Source organism: Equus quagga, chromosome 1 (assembly GCF_021613505.1).
Source record: "Equus quagga isolate Etosha38 chromosome 1, UCLA_HA_Equagga_1.0, whole genome shotgun sequence".
Taxonomy (NCBI): Eukaryota; Metazoa; Chordata; class Mammalia; order Perissodactyla; family Equidae; genus Equus; species Equus quagga.
The window spans coordinates 96,633,406-96,647,113 of record NC_060267.1 but is presented as its reverse complement, the minus strand read 5'-3'; the positions used below and the strand labels follow the sequence as shown (position 1 = coordinate 96,647,113).

The 13,708-nt window shown below is 62.4% G+C and overlaps 1 protein-coding gene across 17 annotated transcripts in view; it reads left to right on the top strand.

Annotated features, from left to right (window-relative positions):
• The window catches only part of EXD3 (exonuclease 3'-5' domain containing 3), a 95,220-nt gene that overhangs the window by 33,855 nt on the left and 47,657 nt on the right, over window positions 1–13,708 (top strand). For 6 of the 17 annotated variants that reach the window (XR_006889885.1, XM_046670280.1, XM_046670290.1 and 3 more), the window contains 6 exons: window positions 2,847–3,098; window positions 3,387–3,466; window positions 4,296–4,472; window positions 4,870–5,032; window positions 10,618–10,671; window positions 11,816–11,955. Coding sequence is in view for 16 of the 17 variants with exons in the window: in XM_046670280.1 (XP_046526236.1) it covers window positions 2,847–3,098; window positions 3,387–3,466; window positions 4,296–4,472; window positions 4,870–5,032; window positions 10,618–10,671; window positions 11,816–11,955 (866 nt within the window). In the remaining variant the exon portion in view is untranslated. Of the gene's footprint in view, window positions 1–2,846; window positions 3,467–3,829; window positions 3,874–4,295; window positions 4,473–4,864; window positions 5,033–8,256; window positions 8,384–10,617; window positions 10,672–11,815; window positions 11,956–13,708 lie in introns of those variants that run through there. The other 11 variants (XM_046670305.1, XM_046670346.1, XM_046670385.1 and 8 more) reach the window with 11 other exon arrangements.

The following is a 13,708-nucleotide window of genomic DNA, read 5'->3' as shown; positions in this document are numbered from 1 at the left end:
TCCACTCACCAGAGCTGGACCTAGGGTCAGGTGAGTGGACGTGCACCATGCTGCCCAGTGTCCAGTGCCCCAGGGGGTGGGGCAGGGGTGGCAGCTCCCTGCAGTGTCCACGAGGTGGTGGGGAGGTGTGGGGGATGTGCTCGGAGCGTGTGGAGGGTAAGGGCCCACAAATGCGGGGTGTTGAGGGACGCAGGCTCCGGCCTGGCTCCAGGCTGCAGGCGGCTGGACACCTACATGTGGCCAAAGCCCTGAGGATGAGGTGCGGACAGCCCGGATGGCCCGGGGCCAAGGAGCGCAGGCTGTGCAAGAGCAGTGGGTCCCTGAAGGCCAGCCGTGCACGTGGAGGTTGCAGGGACCCCAGCAGGTCAGGACAGGGAAACTGGGCTGCGTTTGGAGAACTGGGGGTTTTGATATAAGGATGAAAGAAGTGGGGCGCTGGGGATAGTGGGGTGGTGTGAGGGCTGTGGTTCTCCTTGAAGACGGGAGCAGAAGCGGGAGGTTTGGGTGCTGATGGGAGTAACCAGGATAGAGGGGTGGACAAGTGTCCTCAGAGCCCCAAGGGGGGACGGCGGAGAAATGGGAGGTGGAGGAGGGGTGAGTCAGCGGGAAGGACAGTGATCCTCAGAGGGGCCCCACGCGGTACATTCCCTGGGAGCTCGTTGGAAATGCTGGTTCTGGGGCGCACCCAGTCCTGCCAGATCAGAACCAGGTTATTTTAACAGGTCCTCTGGGGCTCTGGTGCCACACAAACCCAAGGACCATGTGGGGTGATTTCAGCAGCACTGAGCTCACTAAGGTCAGGCGCGGGTGGGTGCTAGGGGAGCAGCAACTTCACCTCTGGAATACAAGCCAGGAATAGGGGGACTGAAGACACAGAGGGTGACCGGGCACAGGCCCAGCCTGGTGGGAGGTGGGAGATGGAGGAGCGATCAGAGGGGGAGGGGAAGTCGGCCAGGGTCTCAGGGCTGGGGGACCGAAGCATCATCGACGCGGACGCTGAGACCACAGGAAGAGCACGGGAGCAGTGGGGGAGAGGGGAACAAGGGCTGGGACCTGAGGGGTTGGGCGGCGAGTGACCAGCGGCTGCTGGGCCTGGTACGTGAGGGCCCCAGGGCTGTGGGGCAGAGGGGCCTTGGGCCCCGGGCTACAGGAGCCCAGCACGCCCTCAGGGCCACTGCACGTTGTTGTGCTCTTCGTGTGTTTATTCTTTCATTTCACTCATAATTTTAGGTACACTCGTTTTCCATTTCTGTTCCCAGGTTGGTGTTCTCTTATCCCTAATCTTAGGGCAACAGTCGTCCTGCCTGTGGTGACCGTCCCTCATGTGTCTCATTTTTTACCATGAGCTCATTGGAGCGCAGCTTCTCCCTTGGTGGCCAAGGTCCAGGTCCAGGTCCGGCACCAGGTCCCCTGGGCGCCACCAAGACTGGCCTCCCGGGCCACAGGTCAGCACACCCAGGCCGTGTGGCCTGCAGGCCGTGCTCGGGAGCGGCCTTGCCTTCCCTCCTGGAGTCCAGGACAAGGGACTTGCCGCCCAATTGCTCGTCCCTGCGGGGCAGCCCCTGGGTGTCCCGCGCCTCAGCCTGGTCTCCCGCTGCGCGGGTGTTGCGCCTCCCAGCAGGCTTACCCCTCATGCGCACGCCCAGTCCTTGCAGAGCCCGCGTCCTCCCTGGACATCTGGAGAGGGCGTCTCCTGGGCTCCCCTGAGGGGAGAGCCTGCCTCTTGCTCTGGCAAGTACGCAGACTACTCGCATGTGGCGCCTCCTGTCACAATGAGGCTGAGTGCCCTGTGCCCCAGAGTGTCCTGGGGAAGCACCACCCACACCCTGGACTGGCCCGGCCCACCGCCTGCCTGCTGTCCTTGTGCAGTGGAGGCGCTCTCGTGGGGAAGGTGCGCGCAGTCAGGACAGGGTGATGCAGGGCTGCAGATCTGAGAGGCGCTCTCCCGAGGTGGAGTCCCTGCGGGCTGCTGGGAGGGCTCCTCCCTCTCGGGGAAGAGGCTGGAGCAGAGCCAGGGGGTGCCAGGGCCCCTGATGTTGATGCAGCCGTGAGCCAGGCCTGCGGACCCTGTGGGGTACAACACGTGCAGGCTGCCCCTGCTTTGGCCCCTGCGCCAGGCGAGTGCTCCCCACAGGGGTCTAGGGACGGTGCAGAGCTGTCCTGCTTAGGACACTGAGCCACGTCGCTCCACCCCGGCACCGTCAGCCCCGCAGTCATTGCTCTGAGTGCTTTGGGCCATGGGCTGGAATGCTCCAGCAGCGGGAGGGGGTGAGGCCTGGCTGCGTGGGGGAAAGACCCCCTGCGCTTTGCAGGCCAGGCTGCAGAGGGGCTCCCAGTGGCATTCCCAGCTGCAGGCTGCGGTGTGCATCCAGCTTCCCCAGAGCCCCAAAAGCTGATGGCCACCAGCGCTGCACTGCTGGTGCCCTCGAGCTGCTCTTCTGAGCCTTCTCAGGGGAGGGGGCAGAGCCGGCCCCCAGGTGCAGAGGGCGGAGCTGCAGTGGGCAGTGGGCATCTCGGAAGGACGTGCCCACTCACTCCCCTGAGCCTTCCCGGGGCTTCTTTGGCCACCACAGGAGAGTCCCACTGTGGAGGGCGGCTGGCCCATATCTCTGCCCGCCTCTGCATGGAGCGAGTCTGGGGGCTTCAGGGGCCGCCCCGCTGGGAAGGGGTCTGTGTTGCCTTGCAGGGTCCACTTGGGCATCCATCCTTCCTGCAATGCACCCAGGCCCAGCTGCCCATCACCCAGCCACAAGAAGGATGGTGGCTTCTTTGGAAAAACCAACGCTACTGGTCAGTGGGCACCTGGCCTGAGCTGGGAGGTCTTTACTCAGGGGCTCTTCTTCCAGCCCCCTGCCCTGGCCCGTGGCCAGACGCACACCCTCTGCCTGCTGGTGGCGGAGGGCTCGGCCACGTCTAGCGCGAGGCCCATGGCGGGAGCTGCCCCGGGAGGAAGGAGACGTGACTTCTGCCTGAGCTGCCTTCTGGCGGGAGAACCAGCCAGGAGCCGCGCGTCCCCGTCACACAGCCTCTCCACTTGCTCTTGGAGCCTCTCAGGGCTGCTTCGCGGAGGCCACGGATGGGAACGGTGCCTGAGTGAGGTGGGACCAAAGACTGGAGCAGCGTCTTTCTAGATCTTTCCTCTCCATGAGCCAGAAGGTGGCAATTACTCAGACTCAGCTCTTCCTTCATGCCCTCCTAGGGGGTGTTGAGCGGCTGGTGCAGACCCCACCCACTCCCTGGTGATGGGGACAGTGGCCCCAGGGCTCTGTGGAAACCACGGCCCCTGCTGGGTACCCCCAGGCCCGTGGGATGTGCTGTGACCTCTGCCCGCCTGTCCCTGAGGGTGGCAGCCTCTCAGCATTTGAGGCTCTTTTTGGTCTATCCAGCAGGTTCCAGTGGCCACAGCAGGGCAGTTGGGCCTCGTCTCCTTGCTCCTTACGGGGGGGACCATTGGTGTGTGTGGGGGGTGAGTGCGGCTGCTGTTTCCTGAGCTCCCGGCCGGGGAGGGTGGGCCCAGGAGAGGTCCCTGTGGCCCGGGCACATCCTTGGTCGCAGTGTATTTCACTGACCTGGATGGCTGGGTCTGGCGGCGGATGCCCTGCTCGCTCTGAAGCCTGTAGTGGAGCACACCCATGTGCCCTGAGACGTGGGAGGAGAGAGCACACCCACGTGCCCCGAGACGTGGGAGGAGACAGCACATCCACCTGCCCCGAGACGTGGGAGAAAAGAGCACACCCACCTGCCCCGAGACGTGGGAGGAGAGAGCACACCCACGTGCCCTGAGACGTGGGAGGAGACAGCACACGTGCTCTGGGTTTTCTTTTTCCAGCTCTTACGTGTCTGGAGGTCTTCTGCAGCGCAGGAGACATAAAAGTAAACAGAGGGCACTTCTAATTTTGGGTTTTTCTTTCCTTTTTTGTTTCCCATTGCTTGCTGGCCCCGCTAACCGTCACTGTCACCAAAGGGCCAGCACTGTTTCTGTACTGCGCAGGAGACCGGGTCACAGATAAGTGACTGGAGCCTCTGGGATGGAGCCTGCCCTCAGTCTGGCCTAGGGAACAAGCTCTCTGTCTTAATGGGACCATTAGTGGGGACAATGACCGCCGCCTGGGGCCTGGGTGCAGTGGACCAGAACAGAATCTCGCGGCATGGAAAGCAGTGGAGGCGAGGGTGGTGCTGAATGGCTGAGCTGGCCCCTGCATAGACCACACTTCAGAGTCTCCGCTGGGGCGGGGGTGTGCTCCCACGAAGGTTTGAGTGTGACAAAGTGACAATGAGGTTTTGTGTCTCTGCAGCAGCTCCGGGAGGAAGCCTGGCGGGGGTTTGCTGCCCTGGATAACCCGCTTGCCGGTCTCCTGGACATGCTGGAGGGCAGCCGGGGCTGGCAGGGGAAGGACCCTTCCCTGGAGGCCTGGGTCACCTGTGAGCTGCAGCGCTGGCTGCAGGCACAGCCGCGCCCAGGCCGGGCCCAGGTGAGCCCCACCGGAGGCCTCATAGGCCATGTTCCAAAGACAAGTCTCTTCCCGCCCTGCCCACCCCTCTCGGCACAGTGGGCTCCATGGTGGCCTGATCAGGACTCTGCAGCCGGTGGAGCCTCCCCATGGTGGGCGGCGGCTCGGGCACTTGGCCTTAAGACTGGCCTGTGGGCTTGACCCTCAGCCTCCTGACAGCCGGATATCCCCCTTGCCCGTGCCCTGCCCTCCAGGCCTTGTCTGCTCCCAGCGTCCACCTGCGGGTGCAGGGCTGCAGTGCTGGACTTCCTGGGCCAGGCCTGCCCTGGCACCAAGCCCCTGCCCATGTTAGGCCCCATGACCCTGACTGCAGGATGCCACCTCCTACTGAGGCCAGGTCTCGGGTCTCCCAGTGCAGCCTGGGGCTGAAGGAGCTGCAGGCCCGTGCAGTCAGGGTCCTCGCCGAGAGCCCCCCCAGCCTCGCCGGGCCGCTGGTCAGCATCTTCCAGCTGCAGGATGCAGACCGAAGCCCCCTGCTGGCCTACGTCCGTCGACTCCACCAGGAGGGCAAGTTTAAAGAAGTGAGTGTGGCTTTCCACGTGGTTCTGGGCCCGGGGAGGGGACGCAGGGCTCCTCCCGATTCCCAGGCCACGGGCAGGTTCTGCGCGTGGCGTCAGCAGGGAGGTGAGAGCCAGGCTGAGGGGCTCAGGGGTCCACCTCTCCCCCCTCCACTGTGAGGGGCTGCATGGGGGCTTCAGTTCTGGCACAGAGGGTTCCAGGGGCCTATAGCACCATGCCCGGGACTGTACCACGGCACCCAGGGTCCTTCCTTCTGTAAGCTCAGCGGCACCGGGATGCCCCGGCTCTGGCCTGGAAGGCCGTGTGGCAAACTGCTTGCTGTCCAGCCTCCATTAAATCCTGGAAACGCTCATGGGGGGCAAAGGGGAGTGAGGTTGAGGGGAAGCTAGCAACGATCCCTCTGCACACATCTGCCACCCTCCGGCCCAGATCAGACAGCCGGACTCCCCACACCTCAGCCCCGACCCAGAATCTCCCACAGCTGATCACCTCCAGGTTGGGGGCTCCTTCTCCCAGCTCCTGCCCCTGCCCAGGCCCAACCCCAGAATCACTCGGCCTCCGTGATGGCGTGGTCTGGGGCGGGAAGCCACGACCCCACCGAGACCACTCTGGGCCCAGCTGCTGCTCCTTGAGGACAGAACCAGCCCTGCAGGTCCTCATGGTGGCCCAGCCGGCTGTGCTAGGCTGGGAGACTGGCCACTTGGCTCCTGTCCCAGCAGCAAGGTCTGGTCAGGAACAGCGTGCGTGTCCAGGCGTCCATAGAAACAACCTCCCCAGGAGCCCTGGGCGCTGCACTTGCCGCCTCCCTGCACCATCAGGGGCCCGGCCCTGGCACAAAGGGACCGCACTCTGGGTGGTATCCACTCCTGCGTGTCTGCTGCTTCACTTGGACCAGGTCAGGCCAGCAGCGGAGACCCTGGGAGGATTCCCGAGGATGCTCTTGGCTCCTGGCCGTTGCCGGGCTGGGGCAGGATGCGTGTCCTGCTCGTGCCAGAGACCCTAGACCAGCCCCTTGGCGTGGCTCTGGGGTTTTTTGCTAAAGTTTAGTGTGGGCATCTCGGGGCACAGATCACTGGTCATGCCAGTCGAGAGGCGCCCAGGGTGTGTGAAGCATTTGGGCATGGGCTGCCCAAGGGAGAGGTCGTTTGGTCCTGTGCCATGGGAGGGGCTGGTCAGAAATGACAGACATGGAAATGTGGGTTAGTAGCTGGGAGTCTCTAGGTAAGAGCTTGTGGGGCTTCTGGAGTCTTGGCAGGTTCACTGAGTCTCCTTTTTGAGCAGTGCCACCCTCACTGAAGCTCAGAGGGTTTGAGAGGAAGATAGAGCCCTGAAGTCGTGGACTCAGGCATCCCCAGGCCTAGCCAGCAGCTCTAGGAATGACTTGGGTCTGCATGAGGCAGCAGGGAGCAGTGGGGCCTACGGAGCACAGAGAGGAGGCGTCCCCATGTGAAGTGGCTCTGAGTGGCTGCTGCAGGTGTGAGGGGCCCCCGAGGCCTGTGTGCCTTTGTGCCCTGAGATGTGAGGATCACAGTGTGGAACGGGAGAGGTGGAGGAGGCCCAGCAGCCCACTCAGGGTGCACCATCATTGAGGGATGAGTCCAGTGTTCCAGGAGGTCCAGACGCACTCCTGGCTCCCACCACCCCTACTGCCTTGTCTGGCCCAAGGACGAGCCTAATTCAGGAAGAGTGCTGCTCGTGGCGGCCGGGGGCAAGGTGGGCTCCGAGGCAAGATCCAGGTCCGCCCTGCATGGGTCCCTCTTCCCAAGAGTCCTGTCCAAGAGACTCATGGGAATTTAGGCAGTGGGGTCGCCCAGCCTTGCCCAGACCACTGGAACGCCCGTCCCTCGGAGGCGCGGGCCATGTGTGGGCAGCGCTGGGCTCTGCCATGGCCTTGTCGCCTGACACGCCCAGCCCAGGCCTTCATCTACCGGCTCCTGAGTGGCGCTGAGAGACCACGATGGCCACGCCGGGAACAATGCGGGACTGGGCTCCCACTCAGGTGGCGCGAGGCCGTTCTCCGCAGGCCGGATGGGTGGCGGTGCCTGCGAAGAATGCAGGGAGGCAGAAGGCAGGCTAGTGTTTCGGCCGTCTTCTGTTACACTCAGCCTTTCAAAGAGTGTCTGGGGCCTGCTGAATGCACCTCCCTTGCGCTCCGAGGCAGGAATCCCAACACAAAGGGGGCTCTTGTCCCGCACAGGCCCCTTCTGCGAAGAAAAGCCATTGTCCCAGAGCGGGGCCGCCCGGCAGGCGGTGCATGCTCCAGTGCCCACCGCCGCGCCCAGCCCGAAAGGGGCCGCATTCAGGCCTGTCCGCTCGGATTAGCAGGGGCTCACGACTTAATGTGCGGCGATATTTCATGTCCAGGCGGCGGCTGGCTCTGGGCGGGATGAATGCCTGCTTTTGTCTACTGCGTTATTTTATTTACATTTTTTAAACAGCTTATCAAGGTAAAAAGATAGCTTTGCTTTAAAAAAAATAAAAAAGGCCCCTTGGCTCCAGGCCTGCGCTGAGCCGTGGAGGTGGGAGGCGGGCCCGTCCTGGGGTCTGAGGCCGCCGAGTCCGCCCGGTGGAACAGACGGACCAGGGTCCTGGGGAATGCTTCTCTGTCGCTGCCGCCACGGCCGCTCTGGGTTGCAGCCAGCATCTCTCTTCTTAGTGGCCTACTCTCATCCTTCTATGAGGAGGTCAGCAAGCCCCACCAGGTGCCAAGTGGGCCCAGCCCTGGGCAGTTTCCTTCTTGGGGTCCCCTCCACCGGGCCTGCATCTGGGGCCAGCAGTTGATCTGCCTGCACCTTTGGGGCCTGCCGTGTGACCAGGCAGTGGGCAGGGGCGGCCTGGCCTGCCACCACCACAACAGAAGTTCACACTGAGAAATGGCCTGAGATGAACAGAACCACACGGAGCCCCTGAGCCCCAAGACGGAGGGCAGGCCAAGGGGCTTCCTGGTTCTGCTGCCAGTCGGCCCCCAGCTCACCACAGCCACCCCTGATGGAGCCGAGGTGTCCTCCCTGAGACTGAGCCGCCTCCCCCTTGTCCTGTGCCCACCCCTCAGCCAGCCTCCAGGCTGTGTATGCAGGGTGTGGGTGCAGAATGAGGGCATCTCCCAAACTCCCTGGGGTGTCTATGGCCTTCCATCCCCCAACACGCTGCCCCCCCCCCCCCCCTGCAGCATCCACACAGGCCACCTGGCCAGGAGAGGGCACTCTGGGTGTGCGGAGAGCTCCAGCTGGGCCTGGACAGAAAGCTGGCTGCGCTAGAGGAATCAGGGAGGAGAGGAGGGCTGTGCTGTGCCCTTCAAGCTCCTCCTGAAAGCGTCACTGTGTGGCCAGGAAGGGTGTGTACGCATCTCACAGGTGAGGCCTGAGCTGCATGTCCAGGGAGGGCAGGCTCCAAGCATAACCTGCCCTTCCATGCTGGCCCTCCACGCCCTCCTCAGCCAGTGCACACTGAGAGCCCACTGCATAGGCACTGCAGGCCAGGGCCTGACCGCAGGGCCACAGCTGAGTGGGCTGAGGCTGGCACAGCAGGCCCCCTGGAAGCCGTTGGCTCCTCGGCGGGAAGGGAGTCCTGGCAGGCAGGAAGGGGAGCCTCCCCGTGGGCAGTGACCCAACTCCAGGCTGCCATACATGAGGAAGCTCCTGCTGCTGCTGTGAGGGGCAGTGCCCCCCGCGACCCAGGCCGCCATCCCAGGCCACCCCCAAGCTTGAGGCCTCACTCCAGGATTCAGAGAGTTCTTGGGTGCCTAGGGGGCCCACTGAGGGCTGGACCCACCAGATGATGGAGGCTGATAACCCAGCAGAGATGATGGGGGAGCTCACGGTGCGGCTTCACGTCCCTGCTCACCTCTCCTGCAGTCCCTGGCCCAGGGCCTGGCCTGGAGGATGGGACATCCCAGGCCCCCAGGCCTCCCTCCCATGCCCTTTCTCCTCCTGCTGTGGCCTGGCCTGTCCAAGCCCAGGTCCAGGCGTTGGCCCTGGAGGAGCCTGGAAGCCAGGCCAGAGCACAGCAGACGCAGGACAGGGCAGGGGGCCTCTGACTATCCTAGGTTCTGAACTTGGGGTGCAAGGCCACTGGGGTGTGCACACTGGCCTTCCTGGGTGAGGGTCCAGTGCTCTCAGCTTCTCAGCAGGTGTCCAGTCCAGAAGAGGTCAGAGCCATCCTGTGAGGGTGGAGCAGCCCACAGGGAAGTTGGCAGCACGGTGGCCCTGCCCCCCTCCCACCGTCCTGAGCCCCTCCCCCTCCCCTGGCTCCTCCCCAGGCCCTTCCTCCCACCCCTCTCCCAGCCTCTCCCCCAAGTTCTGCACTCCTTCCCAGCCCCTCCCTCTCGCACCTCTTCCCCATCCCCCTCCTGGTCCTGTCCCTAAGCCCCGCACCCCTTCACCCACCCTCTCCTCGTCTCCCCAGCCCTTTCCCCGCCCCCTCCCTCTACCCCCCGGCCCCACGGGGCCTGGCGAGGCCGAGCCCTGGACACCAGCCAGGCTGTGGAGCTGCCGGGTCAGCGCCGGGCAGGGAAGTGCCCCGGCCCTGCGCCCCCGCCCCGCGCGACCGGGGCTGGAGACCGGAGAGCCTTTCCCAGGCCGCTATTTTGGTCCTTTCTGCGAGCGGGTGGCCGGCTGCTCTGCGGTTATTTTTGCTCATAATGGGAGCGCGATGTATGGAAATTATTAATAGCAGCGCTACGTGCGGGCGCGCAGAGCAGCGGCGTTTCTCTGCCGGGTACAGGAGAAGCTGGGCCGGGGTCCGGTTCTCAGCCGGGCGCGCTCCCCCAGCCCGGCGATGGCTGCCCCGGGAAGCGGGCGTGCGCGGCGCCTCGCGCTCCGTGGACCCAGGGGCAGCTCTGCTGGCCCCCAACACCGATCGCACCAGGTTCTCCTCCAGCGCTCCAGGGGGGGCCGCCCACCGCACACGCAGACAGCCGTGTGCTCTTAGCGGTTTGGGGGCGCACAGAGTGTCCCTTGTGGAAGGTGCTCAGAGGCCAGGAGGAGCCCCTGCACGTTCTCAGGCCGCAGCCCCTCGCACCTCCAGAGTGCACAGAGCAGGGGTCCCCCGCCCTGGCCCCTTGCTGTGGGCACCATGGCTGCCACGCTGGGCACTTACCTGAGGGGGGGCGGTGCTTCTGGGAGCATTGGGGCAGGTGAGAACAGGTGTGGGGAAAGTAGCGTGTGCCAGTGTCAGGATTCCTGGGCATCCCGGCCCGTGGATAGGTGATGCCGGTTTCTGCCTCTGTCTTCTGCCCTTCCCTTTGAGTCCTCTACCCATTCATCAGCCCTGACCTGGGCCGCTTGGACCCAGCACCCACCTCGAGGCCCCATCCAGGCCACACCCCAGTCTGGGAGGCACAGGGATCATTTTCACCTGGCCCACCCCATGTGGAACCTGGCTCAGTACAGGCGGGGCTTGTCAGCTGGGATGCTTCTGGATTCCAGGCCCCTTGGCCTGGAGGCCATGCCGCTGGACCAGAACAGTCCCCATCACTATGCCTGCCTCGACTCAGAGGTGACCAGGCTTCAGTGCAGAAGGGCGGAGCCCTCACCGCGAGCTGCTGGTCCCTCCTGGCCCAGTCTAACCCACTCTCTTTGATTGCCAGGCTGTCATGCTGAGCACAAAGCTGAAGCTGCAGCCAGAACTAGATGTGGAAAAGGTACGTGTCTTCCCGTGTAAATTGTTTAGGTTCCAACTTGGGTAAAGGCCATATCTCCAGACCACAGTTTGGGGAGGGGAGTCTCCCACCACCGCGCCTTGGGCTTTGCTCCCCACAGGGTGGGGCCAGTAGCGCTGGAAGGCAGGGGTCACACATGGCTGCTTGACCAGGGGTGCTGGAAGGCAGGGGTCACGTGTGGCTGCTTGACCACGCAGGGGAGGCCCAAGAGGAGGGGCAGGGAGAGGCCAGCAAGTGCCTCTGAGCAGTGGGCTTCTGTGTGATGCGCTCAGAAACTGGCAGATCACTAGGATCCCACCAAGCTATCTTTCTCTGACGTGCAGTGGCCAGAAGAGATTTTGGGGACAGGGGCTCCCCATGAAGACCCCCCCACACACCTTGGGGTCCTGCCCTGGCAGATGGGCCCCCATCCAACCTGGGCTCTAGGCAGCCTGACCTATGTGACCTTGTGGGGGTGTGGAATGGAGGCCAAGAGGGGTCTTTTGTGGGGGCCACTGGGAGGGGGGCTTTGTCGAGGCTTGGTTCTTATTGGGGGAACAGCCAGCACGTCCCAAGGCCCAGTGCCACAGTCAGGTTCTCCCTAGGGATTTCCTGGAGGACCTATGCAGCTTGGGGATCTGGTTGGTGTTTGCCAGGCACAAGTGCTGACATGCTGTCTTTCCCGTGGCAAGACATTCCTGGGCCACCAGGGGCCCTGCTGGTGGTTGGTTTCCATCCTGTGCCCCTCCCCCAGCTCGGTGAAGACAAAGAGGAGACAGTTGACCTTCCCCAGGATCCTCCTTACTTCTTGGGGCCTCCAGTCCTTTGTCGTGAAGATGGGGATGACCACAGAGCCCTAGGGACGAGGCCCAGGGCACAGTGGGGCCTAGGCGGGGGGAGTACGCCATGCTCAGGAGCCGGCATGTGGAGTTTCATGGAGGTGCTCAGGCACTTGGCTGGACCTCTGAGCTCCCTGAGGACGGGGAGGGTGTCAGATGGACCCATCCCCAGGCCCTCTCTGTGTGACACTCCGGCTACTCTGGCTCTGGGCTGGAGGTGAGTCTGGGGTCTTGGCTCAGGGATAAAGACTGCGTGTGGAGGCACCGGGCGCCTGTAGGGCTGTGGCCTGAGGGTCTGCTGCCCCCAGATGGGCACCCCGCTGCTCCTCCAGGACAAGGTGAACCTCGTGGAGCGCTATGTGGATGGCTTCCCAGATCTCCAGAGGCGGCTGCTGGTCCTCATGGACTCCTGGTGCCAGCCCGACTTTGACATCAGAGTCGTCGCCAGGTGAGCCCCCGGGAAGGGGCGTGGGAGGGACAGCAGGCACAGGGGAAGCCACCCACACAGCCCCCGCAGGCTCTCACCAGGTGTGTGTTGCGACCCGGTCAGCAGCGGTCTGCTCTGGAGCCAGGGGACTGGGCCTGACAGGAACCGGTGTGAGAATCACGTGCTCTTAGAGGCACAAAAGTAATTCTCCTCGGTGGCTCCTTCCCTGTGCAGCCCTGGGAGTCATGCTGCCTATTCATTCGTTCGTTCCTTCGTTCCTTTATCTAACAAATGTTTTTGGAGCACCTGTGGTGTGAAATCTGTCCCCGCAGTTACAGAGAAACAGCAGTGCGCCAGCAGGGAGCCCTTGCGGGTCAGGAAGCTGTGTGTGCACGTGCGTGTGTTTGTGTGTGAGATACGAGGGTGTCGCCTGAGCGTGGGGCCGGGGGGGCATCTGGGAGGAGGAGACTTCCTGCCACATATCTGGGGGTGGCCCAAGGGTGAAGCGGAGCTCAGAGGTCCGTGAAGCTTCCCTGGGCCACTTCGCCATCAGCAGGCAGCAGTGGCCACCCCCTGCTCCGTGCGCCCACAGACCGCAGGCTCCAGCAGCAGCCGGCCCTGCCCACCCTCCCTGGAGCGATGGGCAAGTCACTTTCACTTCTGCATTTGTCTCCTCCTCCCTGCAGTGGGGCTGATGCTGCCTGTCACAAAGGGTTGTTGTGACTTCACATCCTGTGAAGCAGACGGGCACGTGCCTCACCAGGCCAGGCAGCGTGAGCCGCGTCCCTCTCACCACGTGTTTACGTGACAGATGTAGGCAGAGCAAACAGGAATATGCTGATGGGGCCAGAGCAGAGTCCTCACTGTGAGGAGGGGACACAGGGATGGATGAGGGGGTGAGGACGGCCCTGGAGGTTAGATTTCACTGTAGATATTGGTTCAAATTAGTGATTTAAAATAATTTCCTAGGTCTGTGCTCTGAAAGGGCCTAGAAACAATGGCATGCTGTGGTGAGGAGCATGCCTAGCCACCAGATCTTGGTTCCTAAGTGCCATTCGCCACTGAAGGAACCAGGGCTCCATGGAGAATAGACTGGGAATAAAAATAGTGGTGCTACTGGGGCAGATTACCTTGAATTGCTAAAAATTGACGACCCCAGGGGCCAGCCTGGAGGCGCAGCGGTGAAGTTTGGGCACTCCTCTTTGGTGGCCTGGGAGTCGCACGTTTGGATCCCAGGCGTGGACCTACACTGCTCCTCAGCCACGCTGTGGCAGCATCCTACATACAAAATAGAAGAAGATTGGCACACATGCTCGCTCAGTGACAATGTTCCTCACCAAAAAAAAAAAAATCCACAAGTCCAGAGTGATACTCAAGGGAGGAAGGGAGGAAAGCTCTTTTCTACAGTATGCCAGCTAAGAAACGAAAGAGGAATGATGAAATTAAAAATCACCATTTTGTAACTACCAATAAAGTAATTGATTCAGGCACAGATCATGAAGCGATGCTAAGAAAGAAAGAGATAAAATACAAATTACCAATATCAGGAATGAAAAAAAGAACATCACTACAGATCTTGCAAACACCAGAACAGTAATAAGGATATTGTTTACACCTTGATGCAAATGCATTTGATAACTTAGATGTAATAGAAAACAGTTTACCAAAATTGATACTGGGAAAAATCGAAAATTTGAGTGATCCTATATCTGTTAAATAAATAGAATCTGTAGTTTAGAACTTCACCGCAAAAGAAAACTTTAGACCCAGATGG